This window comes from Opisthocomus hoazin, chromosome 4, assembly GCF_030867145.1.
Source record: "Opisthocomus hoazin isolate bOpiHoa1 chromosome 4, bOpiHoa1.hap1, whole genome shotgun sequence".
Taxonomy (NCBI): domain Eukaryota; kingdom Metazoa; phylum Chordata; class Aves; order Opisthocomiformes; family Opisthocomidae; genus Opisthocomus; species Opisthocomus hoazin.
This window is the reverse complement of record NC_134417.1, coordinates 82,633,348-82,656,024: the sequence shown is the minus strand read 5'-3', so window position 1 is coordinate 82,656,024 and position 22,677 is coordinate 82,633,348. Positions and strand designations below refer to the sequence as shown.

The 22,677-nt window shown below is 41.6% G+C and overlaps 1 protein-coding gene across 2 annotated transcripts in view; it reads right to left on the bottom strand.

The window, feature by feature from the left end:
- Nucleotides 1-22,418, bottom strand: part of LARP4B (La ribonucleoprotein 4B) — a 58,143-nt gene extending 35,725 nt beyond the window's left edge. The window contains exons 1-3 of one of the 2 annotated variants that reach the window (XM_075419732.1): nt 22,070-22,418; nt 19,609-19,689; nt 3,699-3,833 (exon numbers count right to left, since the gene is read on the bottom strand). In XM_075419732.1, coding sequence (XP_075275847.1) covers nt 3,699-3,779 — 81 coding nt within the window. In that variant the 5' untranslated portion in view covers nt 3,780-3,833; nt 19,609-19,689; nt 22,070-22,418. The remainder of the gene's footprint in view (nt 1-3,698; nt 3,834-19,608; nt 19,690-22,069) is intronic. The other variant, XM_075419730.1, reaches the window with a different exon arrangement.
- Between the last annotated feature and the right edge of the window lie 259 nt (nt 22,419-22,677).

The following is a 22,677-nucleotide window of genomic DNA, read 5'->3' as shown; positions in this document are numbered from 1 at the left end:
TCTGGGCTCCCCAGTTCAAGAAAGATGAAGAGCTACTGGAGAGAGTCCAGCGGAGGGCTACGAGGATAGTGAGGGGACTGGAACATCTCCCCTACGAGGAGAGGTTGAGGGAACTGGGCTTGTTCAGCCTGAAGAAGAAAAGGCTGCGAGGGGACCTTATAAATGCTTACAAATATCTGAAGGGTGGGTGTCAGGAGGATGGGGCCAAGCTCTTTTCAGTGGTGCCCAGTGACAGGACAAGGGGCAATGGGCACAAACTGAAGCACAGGAAGTTCTGTCCAAACATGAGGAAGAACTTCTTCCCTCTGAGGGTGACGGAGCACTGGAACAGGCTGCCCAGGGAGGTTGTGGAGTCTCCTTCTCTGGAGATATTCAAGACCCGCCTGGACAAGGTCCTGTGCAGCTTGCTGTAGGTGACCCTGCTTCGGCAGGAGGGTTGGACTAGATGACCCACAGAGGTCCCTTCCAACCCCTACCATTCTGTGATTCTGTGATTCTGTTAGTTAAATCCCGTCTGGCAGAGATGTCCCTGCTCATGGCAGGGGGGTTGGAACCAGATGTTCCCTTCCAACTCTCACCATTCTATGATTCTATATAAACTACCTCCACCATGGGACTTGGGTCTTGGCCTCTCCCCTCAGACAGTAACCTCAAATTTCTAGCAGCAAAGTGTTACTGATGGAAAAAACCAGAAGTGAGTCAAAAGGGAGCAAAACAATTCTTAAACACTGTGTTTCCCGGGTTGAGTCTGACAAAGGCTTTCTCAGAAAGAGTAACAGTCAAACAAGACAAAAAGTCCAATAACAGATGTCACCTGAAGAGACGATGCCTGTCTCTAGGTTAAAAAAAGACAGAAATACCATCATATGTAACTCCCCAATTTATCAAGGCTAAGAATTTGCTAGTATCCTCTAAATTGTTACCTCCAATTTGTAAACTACCATTAACAAGAAATTTACAAGGATGCTCTAGCTGCCAATTTCCTTCAATTGACTTGCACGCAAAACTACTGAAGTTCTGTTGTGAAATACTACTAAAATCAGCCAAATTCAAGAGGAGCTGTTGTTGGAAATGAACTATACTAGGCTTGCGATCAGTCTACACTGGGCATTAAATAGCATAACTTTATAGCTACTTTAAGGCAGAAGAAATGACTTTGGCTTCCTCACCACATCATTAAGCCTTTGAAAACTGTTAGCAAACAGCTGACCTCTGTTACAGTAACCTAAGCAACCCTGGAAAGTGATTTCTGAAGGGTTCCATCACAACACCAAAACTTTCATTTCAATACAGTCACTACTGACTATCTGTTCAATATTACTCAGAGCAGAACGTGTGTTTTGTTCCTGCCAAAGAAAACAGACTGACTGAAGTCATAATTAGGAAAATTTATTTACTGTTAATATTAAAAGATTTAACAAAAAATACTTTACATAATCATTTCAGAATTCAGATTAGCAAACAGGGAGTTATTTTTGCAGGATTTAGAGGTGTATCAAAATTTCCAGGAGAAATTCTACAACTTCCCTCCTGAACTGCCACAAAAGCACTTGGACCAGATCCTAGTGCACAGCATAGCCATAACAGCTAGGGAATGTAATTCAGCAAATTTCTTTTAAGTGTATAAAGACCCCTAGAAATCTCACTAGCTACAACAGCTGTATGGCCCCATATCAAATACACACTGAAACAGGGATCATCACAGACAGGAACCTATATCCTCACTCAGTCTAGCTCTCTGATCTCAAAATAATTAAGACACACAAGAAAGAGCAGGTGATTTTCAGAAGCATGTACTTGTTAAATACAATCAAGTCAGGACTTCAGAAGTTTTTCCTCCTTCCCCATCACATTTTTGGAAAGACGAAAGTGTCTTAATGACTTTAGCTTTCTAACTTCTTCCTGTACTCCATAAAGTTTTTCCTCAAACTATAGCCTTGTTCCCAAAACTTGCAAGTGAAGTCCTGAAGAATTGTCACAATATACTCATGCAAGCATGCCATTATCAAAGAGACCATCCTGAAAACACCACTCTTCACAGCATACATTAGCAATGATTCTCATATAACAAAACGACCTTCTGATGCTGTGCATGTAACAGTATGATATTGGTGTAACTTTAAAAAGCTTAATAAGCTACAGGTCTCATCTATTTGGAATAAAATATTTGAAGAGAAAACTTTAATCTCATAAGAATTAGTTATTTGAAATGCAGCATTATAGCACTATGCATACATACGAAGATACCCAAATTGACATTAGTCTCCTCTACTAAGGAACAGAGCAGATAGTAACCACGTCTTTCAATTCCAGAAAAATCTCTTTCTCCAAATAAGTATGAAAGAACAGAAATTAAGATACAGGTGCCAGTTTATATGTAGCTTTATAAAAATTCTAGTATGTCAAATTAAAGGAACTAACATCATTGTGAAGATTAATCAAACCACCTTTAATACCAATGCACAAGCCACCTTTAATGCTAACACACCTGCTGAAAGTACACTGACAGTTCCAAGCTTTTGAAACAAATCTGCAAGAGGCTCTTACTCAAGCTTACACACTGATTTCTTGGAATTAATGCCTTGAGTAGAGGGGGGACAGACGGACAGACATCTACAAAAGCCCAATTTTCAAAAGTATGGCACAAAAATGGGTTAAAATTTTTCCTCTACTGTCAAACTGACAAAATTCACATCTGAGAAAAGTAATACACAGCAGAAGACAACCCAGCATAGCAATTTAAAAAAACAGGGAGGGGAGGGGGAACAAGAAACAAAAACCCACCAGCTTCCTTAGCCAAGAAAAACACAAGTTTACAGTGTTTTTCAAAGTGCTCCTTATTGCTTGCTGCAAGGTAAGTTACAGAAGCATCTGCTGCTTTGCATAGGACAGGCCAAGGGCCTAGCAGAACATATACTGTAACCGAACCCTTCCAGATGTCCCAGGAGAAAGCATTCCATCCAATATAGAGTTAACTATCAAAGACGATCATTTTATGAGTAGAGTTTACACGCAAATCAAGTATTCAGTCTTCTTGAAGACATATGTAATATTTACTGCAACATCTATACATACAGTACTATTTGCTGTATGATCTGCCAAAAGCATCCCATAAAGCAGCTTACTGGATTCTGCACAGTAGCACAGAAGCAGCAGCACGTGCTATTTGGCAGAACTGACTGAGCAAAATTCCTGTTATAGAACGGAATTTCCTATTTGTACGGGTTTGTACTTTTTTCAGTCACAGATACATGCCAAGTGGATTTGCTGCATTTTCCTCACATGTTGATGTGTGAGCTAGAACCTAACTCAAGAGTAATCTGATCTAGTTGAAGAGGTCCCTGCTCATTGCAGGGGTTTGGACTAGATGACCTTTAAAGGTCCACCCCAACACAAACTATTCTATGATTGGCAATACAGTTAATTCCTACACAGCCTAAAAAGCCCTGTAGCTTAAATGAGTGCAAACTGTTGTAACTTGCAGTTTATTTCAATCTCCTGTAGGGATGAAGAAAAGTTAAGTTAAGGCTCCTACTCTGTATGGAGAATTAGCCACCTTCAACAGCTCTGTTCTGGCATCTTACACTGCAATGTTATCAACCAACTATCTTCTCAAATATTCCAAGATACAATTTTAATTAAGACATAGTAAAACATGCAACACCTCTACCAGGTGAATATGTAATCACAATACTTACAAGATGAGAACCGTCTTTAACTTCTTGTACTTGCTGCACCTGCGGTTCAGCCACAACTTTAGTGTCCTGATCAGAAGTCATGAGCTGTCTGCTTTTTGGCTACTCAGAGAAAACTTTACTGGTCACCTCTGTAAGCTGCGGAAACAGGAAGACAAAAGATTCTGTAAGCAGTTGTTGAAATTCCTGAGAATTCACAGCCATTCCACATACCACACAGATTCAGACCAACAGTCCAAAGAACTTCCCAACAATATAGTCAGGATTACGCGCTCGGGGAAAATATGGCAGAACACGAGGATAAAGTCATCTTGCAGATATGCTCAGCTCCCAGGTGCTGGCTGCCTTGGGAGTGCAGATGAACACTTGCCACAGCACCAGGCAGGGAAATTCCACTGGGAAAGTTTCACTTGATTCTCACCTTAATTACACAGATTGTTTTTCAAACCATGACTTCTTCATACCACCTGCTAGACTTAACTTATTAAGCAGCATTTAGTCACAAACCAGCCTTTGTCTTCTACAACTACTCTGATAGTCAGTTAATCTTTGCAAATTTTAAGAAGCATGTTACAACAGTTATGCTATATTAGTAACGCTCAACAAGTTGTTCAGCTCCATCATCCTAAAATGTTATTTTATTTGATTAGACAAGTAGAAAACTGGGTAGAGTTGAAAGTCTGACAGCGATTTTATTTTGAAATCTGAGGCTATTACTTAACAGTTATTTTACAGAACACCTGGTCCTCAAAAAACAAGAAAAACTCATCTAAAGCACAAAGTCTCAGAAAGTAAATATTGGGATGTAAAATCAGGGTAATTTGTTAAATTTTTCTTTTCTAAAAGGACTATGAGAAAGTTGTAATGTGCTTTTTGAGTTTCTTATTCACTCAGAAATTCCAGTAGTCCATCTGCAAGAATGTGAGAAAAATTTATTGCCTTCAAGTTGGTGACAGCAAACTTCAGGGTGAGATACTCTACAAAGTCCTTCAAAAAACAAAAAGGAAAGATTAGCAGCACATGGCAGGTACTGGTATGATTCCATTCTTTAGCAGCATAATCTCCTTTCAGGGTATCTGGACTCCAAAAGACTGGAGTTAAAAAGTATTTATTTCAGACTATGTCATTTTGGCCTTCCACGGAATCTCCTCTACATTATACTATGAAATGGACAAAAGCAAAAGCCTTTCATACAACTGACTAAATATATGCCAAATTTTTAAAATAAAATTATGACAATCACCTATGAACTGATTCAAGCATCTGTATTACAGGATTATGCAGAAGATAACATATTTTGCACATACAGTTGAAGAAAAAAATAAGCTGACATCCCTAATAGGATGAAATATTCAGTTTAGATGAACAGTTGCTTATCATTTCATGCTACTGACGTAAAGTCAGCATGAAAAACATGTTTTTGAAAGAAACACATGCACTGTGTCACTTATATTCCCAGAAGTTTTTTTCCCCTAACACCCTGCCTCTTGTCTTGGAATAGAAACTGTTTAAATAAGGGAGAAATGACACAGAAAAAAAACAACAAGAGAAGAAATAAAAGAATTACACTGCCCCTCACAGACAGGGTTACATACACATGAACATACAGAGTCTACACGGCAGAAAGTCTAGAATTGATTCAGGATGTTTGTATTTTGTAAAATAACCAAAAATCATCCTCAGGATGAAAGCAATTGTTCACATGCAAGTATTAAGTAGCTAGCCTCCGTGTTGCTCAAACCCACACATGGGAACCTGCGCGCACATTAACACTGTAGAAGGTGTCTAAGCTTCTTGAAGAATGTTTCTGTTAATATTCTTTAAAGAAATTGGTTTTAGCCTTTTAAAATTTTGGATCAATATTTTTCCAAAAAGAGCACAAGACTACTCACATTTTGTGTTTGCTGTATATAATCTCCACTGCTTCTTATACTAACTTTGAGCATGCACATTAGTCCAGATTCACAAGCTAAAGTCTACTTTACAGAAAGACAAATGTGTTTCAGTCAGCAATTATGTTATCTACTCAGCATCGTGATGCCCAAATCAATGCCAAGGTACTTCTTTGCGCCCCTCTGTTGCCTGCTTATCTCACACAGTCCCACTCCCTTCTAGGGTCAGCCTGTTCCCAGTCACACTGCAATCTCTTCCATCCTCTGGCATGTAGTGTTAGCACCAGTACTTTGTAAATCTATGGACTGTGGAAGGAAAACAGCTAAGATCATGCGAGTCTAACAAACAAGAGTAAAGTTCCACTACACATACGTCCTCTAAAGCATTTGCTGACTGGCCATCAAGCACAAAATATTCAGCTAAATCATTAATTTCAGCTGAGGGTAGACAAGTTGTTAGTCAACTCAATAGGTAACACATGACTGCAACATGCACACTACAACTCCTAATTTCTTGGGCAAGCCACCAGCAGAGCAGCACATCATTCTACTACTGCTTTTCAGAAGTCCTTTAGATAAGATTACACAAGATGCTTATCACAGGCTAGGTCTAGATTGAAGCTCTAGGTAACTTTGTTTGGATTACTCAGACTAATGATCATATTCTCATTAGCTACACAGATTTGTTGTAATCCACTCACCTTGTGAACAAATTATTTTTATTTCTATAACAACAATGCCAAACTCATATATTTAAGTTGCATTTTGATCATCAAGGATCAAAATGGCTCTCAAAACAGCTCTCAAAATAAGTGAGATACTATTATAATCTGTTTAAAGAGGATATTCACCCTGCCTTTTAAGTCCCATGCTTTTAACAACAGTCAGCTATCGCCTTTCTGCAAATGCATAAGCCATACGGAAAGCCCCAAACCTAGGAGTTTCCTTCGCAACTTTCCTCACTGAGTACGTCACACTGCTACAAGCGCCCAGGGCGTCAAGTGCTCTGCTGCACTATCCCAGCTGTTGTGATATACTCCAGATAGACTTTATGTGCAGGGCTGTTCTCAGAAGTTAGTGCCATCAACTTCTTCACTGCAGAGTTGCCACTTGCCAGTCTCTTCCAGCATAAAACCTGCATGACAGCAGGCTTCCATGACTATCGTGTCAGAGAACAGTGTTCATGGAAAAAGCAACATTACTTCAGGGAGAGAAACAATACAGACCACAAAATGTTAAATGCTCTTCACAGGATGTGTTTTATCACGTTTGTCATTAGTATTGATACGTACCTTCACACACAAGCTTATTTAGAGGAACCACTAACAATATCTGGTAGTGCTGGAAACTCGGATTGACAGTTTGGAAGACAGTTTATCTTCTTTTGAGTCTAGTTTAATAGTCAAATTAGCGAGCAAGTTAACTGTGGCTTTTTAATGCAGCAATAACAATTATCATCCCACTGAAGAGTTAAGTTGTTCAACACTAAAAAATACACTGAATTGCTGGTTCGTAAGTCTACCTTTGCACAAATATATGCAGCAGCATATAAGTAGCAGACTTGTAGGAGAAAAATGCAAGTTGGCAGATCTGTTTGGGCCAGAGACAGCAATACCTATGGCAGAACATTGAGCTATCAGAAGTAGGCCGCAACTTTTTCATTCAAATTATTAAAAAAACACAAGAAAAACCTTCAGTAGCACACAATCTCTTAAATAAGCTTTTAAATTATATTTCTAGTCTATAGCAAGCAGATTCACAACAAAATCCATGTCTTCCACAAATTCTGTCTAGTCACACAGTCTACAGAATGGCCCACATTTGTAAGTTGATTTAGAAGTATACAATTACAAATTCATAATATTATAGGTAATTTCAGTTCTGTAAATGCCCACAGTAAATCTTTCATTTTCCTTCTGGCTTGCCATCCGGTCATCACAGTAATTAGTCAAGTTCAACAACTTCAGATATATTATGTCAAGAGCAAAGTTCATCGTGAGACACTCAAATACTTATTTCCAGAACTACCAAACCAAGAGAAACTGCATGGATTTTACTGAAGCTCAAAAGCAGTTCGAACTTGGTTTGTAAGCAGGCAAGACACTTATCCCTGAGGTAAAATCATGTTTTTTCAGAAACCGCACAACATTGAACCATTAATTCCTTACTGTACCCAAAACTACAACAACTGCACAGTCTGCTGAATTAGTAATCGCAACAGGAAGGGGAAGAGCACCTTAACATAGTTGTTTTCTCATAATAAGGACAATGAGGGCAGTAACTCTTTACTTGTATTTGTACAGATCTGCCCCTGCAAGCACCTGGTCAGCAGTGGTTAATCTGAGGACTTACAAGAATGTTCTCAGGATGGACTGGAACCACCCGGCCGAGTGACACCAGTAGCATGTATTTCAGCCTGCTGGTCTCCCTCTGAAACATCCACAATCACTTCTACAAATAAAAAAATTGTTGGTTTGTTTGGGGGGTGAGGGGGAGTGTTTGGTTTTGGGTTTTTTTTGTTTGTTGTTTTTTTTGTAACAGACAGCATGGCTCTTTACTGGCAAATATTTTCAAATGCATCCTGTTGTAAGAACTCCATTTCAGCAGATACCAGATGCAAACCAGCAATGGTCCACCGAATGACTATACAGACAAGTGCACACAACCACATGATCATTCTTGTCTGGATGCCAAGCCAAGCAGAGCTGGGACCACTCTCAGCCACACATGTTACTGTGGTGCCAACATCAGGCTAACATTTACACCACATTTCAGTTCAGGTTTAGGTATCTCACAGCACTGGCAGAGTTAATATTCAATTGTCTGAAGATCTTCACACACACACTGCATTCATGTACACCACAACCTCGCAAACAGCTTGGAAGAGACATCTACTCAATTGTTATATAGCCAGCAAAACCCCTACAGCCCCCATCAACTCCAGCAAAACCTCCCTTGAGTATAGCCCCTGATCCTCCCACCTCAGCTTTCATTAGAAGTAGTCTCTAATTTTTCAAATTCATATTCAAAGTGTGCTTTTATGCAGTCTGTTGTGCTGTCTAGAGTTACAAGAGTATGAGTAGCAGCATGTGTTCTCTCAATCAAACCAGTCAGATAGATCTGTTATTTAAAAACATGCAAAATCCCAAACAATGCTCTAGGGCTGAGATCTTGCCTGCCAACTTTCAGCCCAGAGTAATCAGCCCTTAAAAAGAGATTCACAAATGCAAGTGCTGACAACTAACTTTCACACTGCAAACAGCAACACCATAAAACAAAAAAGCTCACTAGAATAAAAGATCTTTTCATTGCTCTTCCAGCAAGCACAAACAAAAATACATTTGAGTTTGGCTTTGTGCAGAACTCTTCCTCACAAACATTTTGGAAACCTTAAACACAGATTAAGATAAACTCTTCACAAGGCTAATACACAAATACACTTCCAGTAACATGAGAAAGGCTAAAATGTTTTCAAAACAGAGGTGCACGGCTTAACTAAAGCCCTTTAACAAACTTCCAGTTGCAGGCCAGAAACCCTCTTTCTACTGTCAGAGATAACACACCTTCTCGCCATCGTTCTCACCCTTAGGTATCCACGAGGATCATGACACCGCAGCAGAAGGAATCAGAGCTACCACTGACTTCAGCTTTGAAAAGAGTTTCAGCACCTGATGAATACATCACATAGTTGATGTGAGAAATAACAGATGCATGTTCCAAAAGTATGCTATTAATTTAACACTTTAACTCTTGTTTAAACAAAGTTTGCTATTCTTTATTTTATTACTTTCACAAGTGTTTTGAATACCCAAGGCATACGTACTATGTCAAGAGTTAATTCCGTTCTCAGTCCAGGCAAAGCTGCTAACTCAGATGCAGGATAGTTAAGCCTACAGAGCATCATCAAGAAAAACTGACAAATCCTAATCCTGAAAGGCTGCAAGCTTCCCTCCTTCTTGGCATTATGAACAATGATACAAACTGGAGTTGGCAATTTTAATCAGATGGCTGTTTTAGAAGATTTTGAAAGAAAGATTTCAGCTGTTAATGTAAGAGTTGAACCATCCTCCCGCTGCATGGGGCATGTTACAACTCTGCAAATGAATAACCCTGTAAAGCTGTATCATTCTGATACAGCAAGCCTGTGACAGAACTGTGGGGTTTCCATCTTTCCTTCCAAAACAGGAAATCATTCTCTTTACAGAGCAGATGTGACAAGCAATCCATCATTCAAAGGATGGCATTATTTAAAAGAATATGCACTGTAACTTGGTTACATTACCGCAGTGGACAAAATAGCTGCAAATGAAAAATGTAACAACCCCAAAAAGCACATTTGTTGGTGGCAATCTCTGCCATCATCATTACGCCTACATCAGTTGTAAACTCTGTATTACACAACAGCAATTAAAAAGCTGACATGACATAGATATTTAGTCACAGCATTTGTCTACAGAAGCTAAAAATCATCACAAAGCTCTGAATTTGTTCAACTGCTGGCTAAATAGTTGGGGGAAAAGTTGAAAGCTTCACCTCTGGAGCTTAGTGAGACACAGACATTTATCCAAGTATGCCAGATTAAGGTTTCAAAACATGCAAGCACCCAGCCTACATGGCAACATGGTAACTGGAAAGTTAGATTTCAAAAAACCTGAGAAAAGTACAGTCTGATTTGTTTCAGTATTCCTTCCTGTCAAGAAAACTGCTTATGCCCGGGCACACCCCAGGCAGCACTCAGAACAACACAACTTTTTGGTTGTCGAAGAAGAAAGCGGACATAAGCATGGGGAGTGAACCTGCAGCTGCAGACTTGGCAGGCACCAGGCATTTTAAAATCCACATGGCAACCGGGTGTTAGCAAGAACTGCCCTGTGCCAGAAGACCACCTAAACCTTAACGCGGTAAATTTTTAACATTTCACAACAGAAAACACCAGCTCAGAAGGTTTAGAGCTGCTGCTGCATCCACTTCCCAAGTTTTTTAAAAAACAGTCTGTTCTTTATAAGGTTGACAGCATTGCAGAACAAGTTTGGAGGTTATTAATTCTATCTTCAAACATAGTCTGTCCTCTAAGAATGGCTGAGATTTGAAGAGCAATGGCAAACCTCGCTATTTAAAGGGAATACTGCGTTTCCTTATTTAAAGATGTATGAAACACTTCTGCACTACACGTCACAAGCAATTTGCAACTCCCTCATTTACTGAGCTAACACACACAAACCCATGCAATGTGCAACCACACACTAGAACCAATTACTCCGCAAGTCTAGAAATTCAGATCATGACAGTAATTAGTTGTCCAAGTGATACCAAGCAATAAGTTACTAAACAAAGGTGATAAAATACCAAAGAAACCCGATAGTGGCAAATGATAAGTACTCTACACAGAAGTATATGAAAAACTCTTTCAGTCAAGAGCAAGGAAAATGGGAAGGGTGTAAAGTTACAGCCTTATTCACTCACCTAATCACAAACAACAGGAACAAAGATCTTGATAGTTCACAGAAGAAAACAGGATGACCCCTACCAACAAATAATCCTGATTATCTTTTTCATGTCTAGCCTCTTATGCATTGTACTACAAAGATACATGTTTAAAATACAAGGAAATCTTTTCACTATATCGAAAGGTCTCACACAGAAATTCCGCAGTCCTCTTGCACACCAAGAAGGTAAGTCTTACACACAGGTACTGTCTGATGCACACTCAAACGTAACTCAGCAAATGCACTAATAAGCCCATGGATCACATCCTCCTTAGTAATGCAATGCACTAGATGATTAATGGTATATAATGTAACAAACAAATCTTACCATTTAAGAATGCTAGGAGTGCATACCAAGACAGGAATAACCCACTGGGAAGAAATTTTTGTGCCTGATAAGATTATCATGTGCCTGGAAGACAAGCATGATTGTGTCATGAGCAGTTTTCAGTTTACTTACAGCTTGTTCTCAGTTTTCATATCTGAAGCAGCACTCTCCTGACTGCAGGCTGAAGCACGTAACATTAAGAAACCCAACTCATTAATTAACAAGGGTTGCTTCATGTAGCACATCCATCACAAAGCCACAAGTTTGTTTTCCTCACTGTAAGTGGACTAACAGCACACACCCTGCAGGTTATCCATAAAGATGCATACTTACTTTCTATTACAACTATCATGTCAGATAAGAGATTCATTTATCAGATGATGATTTCAAAAAGTACCAAACTTAAAATAAACCCTTCACTCTTCTGTTTGTGCATTATCTGAGTAACCCCTCAAATGGCAGTTAAAGTTATTAGCAGCTCAGCCAAACCATACAACTCAAATGAAAGGCAAGATGCTACCTTAATATAAAGCATCTATGACAGTAATTCTCCACAACCCCATCCTCTCTTGAAAAGGTGTTTTATCTAGTTGAAGGTAGAATCACAAACTCTGCGTTCATCACTACAGCCTACAAAAAGCAGAAAACACCTCACACTGCAGAAAAAAGGTCTTTTATCTTTCTCAGGAAAGAGATCAGGAATTTGCCACTCAAGCACATTAGGCAAGTACCTAAAAGTATGATGATTTTCCACTAAAATACTCCAATACTTGCCCTCAGTCAGGTTCATGAACATTTGACCTCCTTCCTACTTTCTAGCCCTGGTGTCTTTTTTTTGCAGGACAGAAAACATCACCAGCAAGAACAGAATTGGAATAAATTTGAACAACCCCCCTTTTCCACAAGCTGTTAACACAGAACTACACAATAGTTGCTTGCACACACACTTCTGGTACCACCAGAAGAGTAGTAGAGGAGAGACGACCCACGTTGAACAACTGATGCCATTAATCCTTCCCTCCTCTAAGAAACCAGCAGAGTACTGCAAGCCAAGTACTGCAGTTCTGAGTGAAAATTAACAGGTCAAGTCCATGTCACTCCACTGCTGCTATTACTCTTGCCTACAAAGCATCACAGGTAGTTCCTACTACAAGAGAAAAGAAAAAAAAAAGAAAAGACAACAGTAACATACCTGCAGGACTTCCACAAGAGAAATCCCAGCAGAATGCCTGTACTGAATTGAAGAGTGAAAGAACAGGTCAATGCAAGCCACCGCTCTTTTGCATTGAAAAAAACCAGAAAACCAATTAAGCCTCAACACAGGGCAACAATGCTTCAAAGTACCTACAGAAGGACAAGCTTGGAGTTCAGACCCCACATGCTGCACAGCATTTCACATCTGCCTCTGCTTCCAAGCTCTATAATAGATAATACATTTGTTAAATGAGCCTAACTTTTCATACAATCTTCTAAAAACATTATATATAATACTAACCCACTGCTCACATTAATCTCCTGTAACACCCCCATCCACCTGCATTTACCCATTACACTTGCGTAAGCTGTGAGGCAACAGTCTGTGCTTGCAGAGTCCAGTCCCGTGGGATACTGATCTGCACATACAAGTCAAAGCTGAAGTACTGCAAGTAAACGTTGGTATTTTTACTAATACACATGATTTTAACTGCTAAAATTGATTGGCTGTTACACAAATATTAACTCTAGATGCTTTGGTGTGATCTTCGATAGGCTAATTGCATTTTTCTCTGAACTTCAAAGCTTCTCAATAACTTCAGCTGTCTTCAAGCCTACAAATTTGCTGGGATACTATTCCAGGCTTTTAATGTAATACCAATATTTAATGACAAATACTGTTCACTGACGTGCAAATTAATTTTTTCATTTAATGCAAACATTAGGAAAGCATCGTAATCTGTTTCCGAAGTTTAGCACCATCAAACACAAAACCTCATCCAATACATCAACTATCACCATCCATGTTGCTCGTCTGCACTGAGGTCACATGAGTTAACAATTGCACAACATCTCTGTACACACAGGAAGCAGAAGACCAAGGCACAATTGACTAGAAGCAGTAAATTGAATTGGAAAGAACATTAAAACTTGCCGTGGAGTGGATGGGGCAGGAGGTGATACTTGTGCTATAGATTTAACAAAATATCGCTCATTTCTGTACTATTTTTAAAAAGGCATTTTCAGAACACTAGATAGTAACTTAAACTCTTAGACTCTTATTTATTTAAAATAAGGGAAACTTTTCCAAAACTTCCACATATTGCTCCTTCTCACAGCCAATCAAGACACCACATGAAGAGATTAACATGGCTATCAAGAAAAAGCCACATTAAAAGCTTCTCAGATATTTCTCCTACAAGCTATAGTTCTTAATTTTGACACACATCTTACTTCCAGCAGGTGAGTTTACTCTGGCACTCTAGATACTAAGTCTGTCTCATTCTATCATATCTTCTCTGAAGTCATGCACACATGAGGAATTATTACGCAAAGACAGTATCTTGCATAATAATACATTTTCCTTGTTTCCCTTCCCTCCCCACATAGCTGGCTTGCTCTCACTTAACCAAGGGTTTTATGGGGGTTTGCTTTTATTTAAAGCATCTATTGAAGGGAAGTCGAAGAGATTAATCTTCCTCTTCCACTGCTGGAGGAAGCAACAACTAAGTACACTAACAGCCCACACAAAGCAGTAAAGTTTACAAAAACTGTTGTACTTTCATTGTGAGAGGCAGTTTTCATTCTAAGACTGAAACTAATTCCTGACTTTGAGCGAAAACTAGAAGAAGATACTGAACTTTGCTGGCTAACAGGCTAACCAGCATCTCAGTCTCACAGTAAGTGGATCTGTCATTTTATAAATTTGGTATATTTCACAAAACAACTGCAAGCTTTACAATATTTTACTAGCTGCTTCAAATATTTAAAGCTAAGACCCAGCAACTGACAGCATATTTGGCCTTTCCTAATTCTTCAAAGAAACAGCAAGTCTTCAAAAGCTACCACACATGACAAAGCACCAGCAGCTTTAGTGCTTCCTTAGAGGGAAGAAGTTAAATGCTGTGCATGAAGAGTGTCAGTTTAGCAATGCTGGGAACAACGAACTTCCTTGTTTCAGTTACTGAATGTTCCTCCTCCCAATTTACCAATACCACCTTTAAGTTTTCCGCATGCTCCACTACTCTGCTAACCTGAAAATGGCCAAAGCTCACTCACCATGCTGCCCGTGACTCTAGGCAGTACAGTTCACAGACAAAGCAAATAACTAACACAGCTCTGCTTGGCAGGATTTTACAGACAGCCCCTTCAGAAAAATTCAGAAGTTGGCAGAAGAGGATGCAGTGTTTTATGATGAAAGACAAGACTGAAAACATCACTTGAAGCTACAAGGTTAATAATTTGGGCAGTTCCAAGGGTGAGGGTTAGAAGTTCGACGTTCTTTAACAGGTCTTAATAGGCTTGTAGTCTTAGAATAACTATATTGCTATTATTTGGATTCCATGTTTCAAGCTTGCAATCAGTGCTGTGCTTAAGCAAGGAGAGGTCAAAACCTGTACTGGGAACTTCTAGGCCACTTACCATTTTCAGTGCTTTGAATCATTCTCTAAGACACAGAGCTTCACAGTCAATTTGCCAAGTTCTTTATCATCACATTCTCCGACCACACAATAAATGCCTAACTCGGGGAAGCAGAAATCTTACACCAAGGATCCCAAATTCAAATGCACACAGAACCAGAATTCTGGAAAAGATTTGATGCAGACTGATGGGACAGCTGTTACAGTGCTGCTAGAATACATCTTCGGTCAGAACAGGTCTGACAAAAGTGAGAGAGAAAAGGGTCTACACCTACGTAAAGTCCAGGCGGGAGGCATATATAGAACTAAGTAAGATGTTGATAAATACAGTGATAAATGAAGAGGTGCAATGACAACCTTTCTTCCAACACAAATGTACACAATAATCCTTGAGTATGCCAAGACTGTTTTGATAAACATTTGTTCTACGAAACAAACAGCCTAGGATGAACTCCCCTTGGGTTTTTGGGTTTTTGTAGATGACTTGAAAGGCATTCCTTTACCTAAAATACGTTAGTTTAAGTTTTGAAACATGTTCACGACTACATCTGAAGTGAAAATAAACTATTTGCAGAAGTGTTATTTAACTTTAAGGTTTTGTAATAAGAAAAGGAACCTAATGTTTTTGCCAATGATTATTTCATTAACCTCTTTGACAAAAATAGAATTTAACCCAAATAATCCAGTCATTTTAGCATTACTTCCTCTTAAAGAGAAGTTGCCACCCTCCATTACAAGCTTCACCAAAATCAGAAGCAACTCTTACTTACATTTAAAACACTGTATGAAAGACTATCACCTACTGGGTGCACATTTGTTCACAGTTAGAGCACCCCACCTTTTTAGAGTATCACTGTAATCAAAACTACTGGTAATTCAGGTTTTGCCTCACTGTTAAAGGATCAACCATTCCAATATTTGAGCTTGGATTTAAGGACAATAATTCTTCCTTGCAAGCCAAAACTGGGCACAGGCCCTCCTAAAAATTCCACTGACTCCTTGCATCCAGGCAGTTAAAATACACAACATCAATTAAAAACCAGAAAATTCTCATTATAAGAAAACAGGTTATAAGCTAAGCTGCAACATGTTCATAAAAAAAGGATCCCGTTCCCTTCTAATAGAAGTCTTTTACATGTCTACTATAAAGAATTGGACAACAAGCTTTAAACAGAAACAGGGGCAAAACCCAAGATCTTGGAGACATGCCAATGCAGGCAGTGATATTTTGCCCAAATTGTTTGCTGTGCTGCTTTAAACAGCAACATGTTGACCACCTTCCGTCCCTATCTGTCAGACAGCAACAACACTGAACGGGAATGAAACTCCAAGACAAGACTGCAAATTCTGCACATGTAGGTAGCTATTTCACAAAAGCTTTGGCCCTCGGCACTTAAAATAACTGTGTCCCGATGCACTTTTCGCTTTTGCTCTATTTTTCTAATTCCTAGAACAAGAATCAGAAACCGGTAGGAAACATCAAAAAGATTGAGCATAAACCTTCAGCGCCAGGGTATGAAAAACCAAGCTACTTTGGACATTGGCCTGTTGATTCATCAGTTCCTTATTTGAACAAAAGTCAGTCAGGCTGTGTTGTGGGGCAACCTGCAACAGCATCACAACCTGCAAAAATATGCTGATGGATACCAACACCAACTGAAAACAAAACCATAAAACTGCCAAGAAACTTCACCATAAAGCTCCTCAAGCATTTCATTAAGTTTCTAACAAGTGAGATTTATCAAATTGTTAAATGATTTTTCCCTCAACAAAATTACTATTTAACTAATATTCTGTTTCTCAAGATTCCCTGTCAGAACACTGGCATCCTATCATTATAAATACTTGAAAATGGATTGCAGAAGTTTAGGTCTACCGAGAAATATGGAGAAACATTTTAACGGAGCAACAGAAATCTACAATTTTTTGAAGTACATTTGTAACTCCATTACCAAGGCAGATGGAATTCTGTCTTATGAATACCATCAATAAAAGTATCAATATTCATCACTGTGGGTTATTTCCAGAAGCTAGAAGGGAAAGGCCAGTATGATGCTGAGGGAGAATTGGTGTAAGCAAAGGGAAAATACTGTTCTGATACTTGTGCAAGAAAACACAGAAAATGTAAAAGCAAAATTAATCAACACATTATTTAGACTTGCAAAAAACCCAGTGCAAGCTTTAGATAAAATAACTATGTTTTACACTTATACTCCAAACTCAGTATATTCCTGAACAAGTCCCATGTGAACTACTGACAGCATCTGAAGTTGTAATTTCCAAAGTCTGTATCACCAGTGTTTGCTGTTTTCAATAGTGAAAGTGACATTGGCATTTTAGGAAGGAGTCCCTAACAGATAAAGCAATTCTGGGTCTAATTCATCATAAGCTACCATGCCAGATAGATGTCTATAGATATCTATAGGCATCTATTTTTTTTATCTATCTATACATCTAACAGTCCAGAACTGAAAGGTGCGTGCAGCTATTACCACCCTAAACACACATAACCGAACACGAGACAGCTGTGAACTCTAGATGGCCATAGAGGCAATCCAGAACAAACCTTCACTGTAGGATATACTCTCAGGGACACCAGCTCCATACATGCCAACAGCCTTATGAGAATAACAACAGAGTTGCTGGAAGTGCAGAGGCGGCAATCCATTCAGCTTATGAACGAATGATTCTTTTTGTATTACATCATTCAACTACCCATCAAGGAGCTGGACTGACAGGATCCAGAATATGCACAGCCCAGCCCTCCATGGTAAACGAGGGTTAGAAAAGATTAAGGCTCAAAGAAACTGGTGATTCATCAGGGCGTCAAAACAGCGCTTCCCCAATTCCCTGCAATGTTCTAGGCTAAGTCGCTAGCCACATATTAGTAACCCTTGTCAGACTTCCAATTTTGAAGTTAATTGCTGTTCCTGAAACACATAGCCAGACACAAAATACCTGCAGCAGCACACATCACAGAACGAACACTGTCATGGCTATCCTAATCGCACAATTATGCTCTATTACAGTCACACCTAATTTAAGTACTCCAAAGCACCTCTGCTGTCTGCAGGTATTATTACCCTGTAGTGCCTGCTTCCTAATGGAGCGGTGGGAAATCCCCCTTTAGAAAGTACGTAACAGCAACACACAGACCACAGAAATGGGAAATGTCAATGGAAAAAACACATTATGAATCCTCAGCTCCATCACATCACCAAAACTTAAGAAATGCCAGCTATGAACCAATCAACAGAATTTGTTTCTCTTGCACTATTTTGTGGAACTTGGCTAGATTAATTTAAATGAATGGGTGGTACAGAAATCAACTTCTAGTCTCCTGTTTCCAACACATTCCTCAAACTTACTGGTTATAGACAAATTTTTATCATGACCCAGTCAAAGCCAGCATATCCTTAAACAGAAAGAAACAGATTGTTGGAACAGCAATGGGTCATCTTCAATTATCCAAATTATTTTTATTGATCAGATGAAATATCCAGCTTTATATTCAGAGAAAGTGCAGAGAGGTATTCGATTTTCATGTTTGACTGCTACGATACACTAGCTTGCCTTGAATTCCACACAGAGCAGTTAAAAAAAGAAAACAGAACTTCCCCAAAGCACTAGCACACAACTCTATTTACAATATTTTCAATGGGTACCTTTGGTAAAGGATATTACCAGTTCAGGAGGGAAAGTGGTGTGTGCGTGCGTGTTGTCTCTGAGGTATCACATGAAACTACCATTATTTCAAATTTTACATCACTTTTTCCTAACTTAATGACTGGCTTACATGGTGAAATGCACTTGTCTAGATCTTGTTTGACATGGACTAAAATGATCGTATTAGGTTTAGCACGCATATGCCTTGCTTCGGGAACAACATGGTTCAAATACCTTTCTGGGGCCTCTACTACAAGAGCAGCTTTTGCTCTCATCTTCGACACAGCTCTCCACATACTCTTGCCTCTTACAAAACTGCAGGGGGAGGCGTTACTTTTCTTCCTTACAACGTCCTATTTTGTAACATCCTTCCTTTCCTACTCGTACCTGTGTGCCCATTCTGAACGCAAATACAAGAGACTGGCATTACTTGCGTTAGTTTAATATCGCTGATTACGTATAAGAATAAATGCAGCCAAAGACTATTTTCAACAGTTATTTCTAAGAACTACACCAACTTGTTGTCTAAAAATGTCATTTTGCTAGTAAATTCTTCAAGGAATAGAGCACTACGTAAACTACATTTTTTACATCTTGTGTCTTGTAACAGTTCCTCAGGTGTCTGTGTCCACACACACACAAAAAAAAATCACTCCCAAAGCTTGATGTTCTCCAGACTTGAAACTGTGTTTCTTTGCTTTTTTCATCTGGTCTCTTCTGCCTTTTTCTCTGTGCCAGCAACAGACTTCTCAACACTGCATGTTAGCTGCTCTGCAGCCACCTTTGCACCTTCCTTCACAGAGCATCTCCAAGACCAGAATACTCTCCTTCAAGATCAGTAAGGCCACCGTCCTTGACAAAACCTGCTCCTTCCAACACAGGCACAAGAAAAGATAAGTACTCTACATGCTTATCTGTGTATCTTACCTGTTAATTTACGAGAATGTGAAGGTCTGATGAATATACACAGGCGCCATGGTCTTAAACACTGAAGAGCCAAAAGGCCACCTAGTTTAAAAAAAATAAACTGACAAAACACATCTACACCTAATTACTTTGTTCTTTATAACTCCTTTCTTGCTACCTTTCAGCTGTCACTTTAGCTTTGTCATGCACCATGGCCAGAAACATGCATCTTCTGTGTCTAGCATGTGCATGCTGTGAGGTAATGTAATAAATAATTAACAAAGAACTTATCTTACCATGCCAATTAAGCTCACAACTGATTTAAAGCCAAAGCCACTGCCAGGTATGAGACTTAAGAGACACAGCAACAGGTCTCCATAGAACACACAGATTAAACCTGAACGTATTTATTTTGCATTTCAGCAAAACCAATCAAATAGTTAATTTCACTCTAATCAAGCAAAATATCAGAGCCAGAAATTGCCTAAATGGTTACTGCATGTCTCAAAGAAACAAAAAAGCCCTAAATCTCAAAGCCCCCCCAGCTGTCTCCAGTTCCCCATCTTCCATCTTGCTCTGTACTGGAGCAGATTGAAGTTCCAGCCACATATCTAAACAACATATATATGTACATATCAGTCATCCATACCTTTCTATGCATATATTTGCATTAGAGCAAGCCACAAAAAGCAACCAAGGCAGAACACACTTGAGCCCGACACCTTTATTCCCTTAAGGCATTTGTGTGTAAACACTCAAAAAAACAGACAGAATTACAAGTGAGACAATTCAATCTAATCCAGAACACTGCGTGCACTTAAGAATTCAATTGTATACCATGAAAATATACAATCACTTATTTAGGAGCATCCAAGAGGTCAAATGTTTTTTATTAATTCTTCTATACAAACCTTTTATTTGTTTCCATAAGGATTTCCACCCCCAAAATGTAAGCCCAATTAAACATAACAGTAATTCAGGCTTCCATATAAATAGTATACACACATAAATGGCAACACACCGAGAAGAATAAAATTTCCTATAGATATCACACATGTAATATGTACTGGTTTTTATATGTGCCTTATCAGGCCTCACCCTAGCTTTCTCCTCTCTTTCACTTCCCGAAAAAAAAAATATCAATGTTGTTCTAAGAGCCAGAGTGATTAAGCTGATCAGCTTCATATCTCAAGAATTAACTTGAAGGAATGCTTGCAAGTCAGCAGGAAACAAGTGAAAGTTCAACTGATAAAAAGAGTTACTAGATCAGAATCAAAACCCTAGAGTTGTGAAATCCCAGCAAGTTTAAAAAAAGAACACCAGGCATTTTGACCTGTGAAAATTTATCCAATCCTTAAAAACCAGATAAGTTTGACATGTAAGTTAAACCACGTGAAAGGTTAAAAGCTTTCAATGGCGATCCCGAGGCCGTACTTAGGGAGGATGCCTACTCCAGTTGTCCTAAAGATTCAAACGGAGGCCAACAAACCGAGGCCAAAGACAAGGCACAGAATCGGAAGCCAGAATCCCCATGGTTTTGCCCCAGCCGTGACTCAAGTTTAAACAGCAATTTTGAAACCGGCTCGCGCTCTCTCTCTGGCCACAGGCAAGTCTTAACCACTTTGCCTCCATTCCCTTACCTGCAGAACAAAAATAATTACACTTATCAGCCACACAGGAACCTCGCACAAGACTGTTTGGCAAGCGCGCATCTGTTTGTGCTGCGGACAAAGCGACGTGGTCATTTCGAGCATCTGCACAAACCGAAACCGAGAGTGAAAACAACTTCACCGAGGCAGCGAGCGACGGCCCAACGACAACAGAACGCGAGGGGCAAGGCACCGTCTGCGCGGCAGCTGCTGCCGCAAGCCCTACCCGGTCACCGGGGAGCACGGCCGGCCCGCCAGCCGCTCCCGCGCCACCCCGCACCCGGCCGGGACGCGGCCCCGAGGAACAGCCCGCGCCGCCCCGCTTCTCCCGGCGCCATCGCCGAGGGCCGCCCGCGCCCGCCGCCGGCTCCAGCCCCGCCCGGGGTCACGGCTCCCCGCCCGCCGCTGCTCCGGGCTCGTCCCCTCCCCGCCACCTCCGAGGCCGCTCGCACCCGTCGCCCGCGGGGATCTCCGGCAACGCCGCAGCGGGGCGGGCGGCAAAGCCCGCGCTGCTCGGGGAGGCCGCGGCGGGGGAGCGGCCCCGGCGGCCCGGCCCGGCGCCTCACCCCAACCCCGGCACCATCCAGGCCCCGACCCGGGATCCCTCCTCCTCCTCCCGGGAGCCGCCTCGGGTGGGAAGATGGCGGCTCCGGGCGCCTCCCCGGTGCGAGGGGGGCGGCGGAACGGAACGGCGGGAGGCCGGGCGGGCTCCCCCCCTCCAGCCCCGCCGTTTCCCCGCGCACCGGGAGACAGACAGCGGCCGGGCGGCGCGCGCCGAGCGGTCGCCGCTGCCGGGGGCGGGGGGCGCAGGCCCGGAGGCCGCTCGCACTCACCTGTCACCAGCAGCAGCCGCCGCCCTCGGGCTGGGCCTCGGCGGGGAGGAGACGGGCGGGCGCGAGGAGGGGGGGGTGTCCGCTGGCGGCGGGGCCTCTCACTCCTGCCGGGCTCTCCGCGGGCGCCGGGGCCTCTCGCTGCGCCGCCGCCGCCGCCGGGGCCTCGCCACCGCCGGATGCCGGGAAGAGGAGAGCGGAGAGCGGGGCGGGGGCCGGGAGGAGGAGCAGGCGGCGGCGGCACGGCGGGGAGGGGGGCGCGGAGCAGGAGGAGGCGGCGGCGGCGGCTCCGGGGCCCGAAACGTCTCCGAGCCGAGACTCAACCACCCGCTCGCATGAGAGACCCGCTTCCGGCTCCCGGCGGAAGTCCCTCCTCCTCCGCCGGCGGAAGGGATTGGCCGGCGGCGCCGCGCGAAGCGGCGCGCTCTCCCGGCACCAGCGCCCGCGGATTGGCGGAAGGGGCCCCGCGCGCGGCGTGACGCGCAGCGGCACGTGATGCGCCTGACGTCACCTGCTCTGAATGAGCGCGCGGAGGCGGGCCAGGGCCGCCCGCCCACCCGAGGCGTTTTATCTCCTCGCGCTTGCCGTAGCCCCGCCGGCGGGGCGGGGCG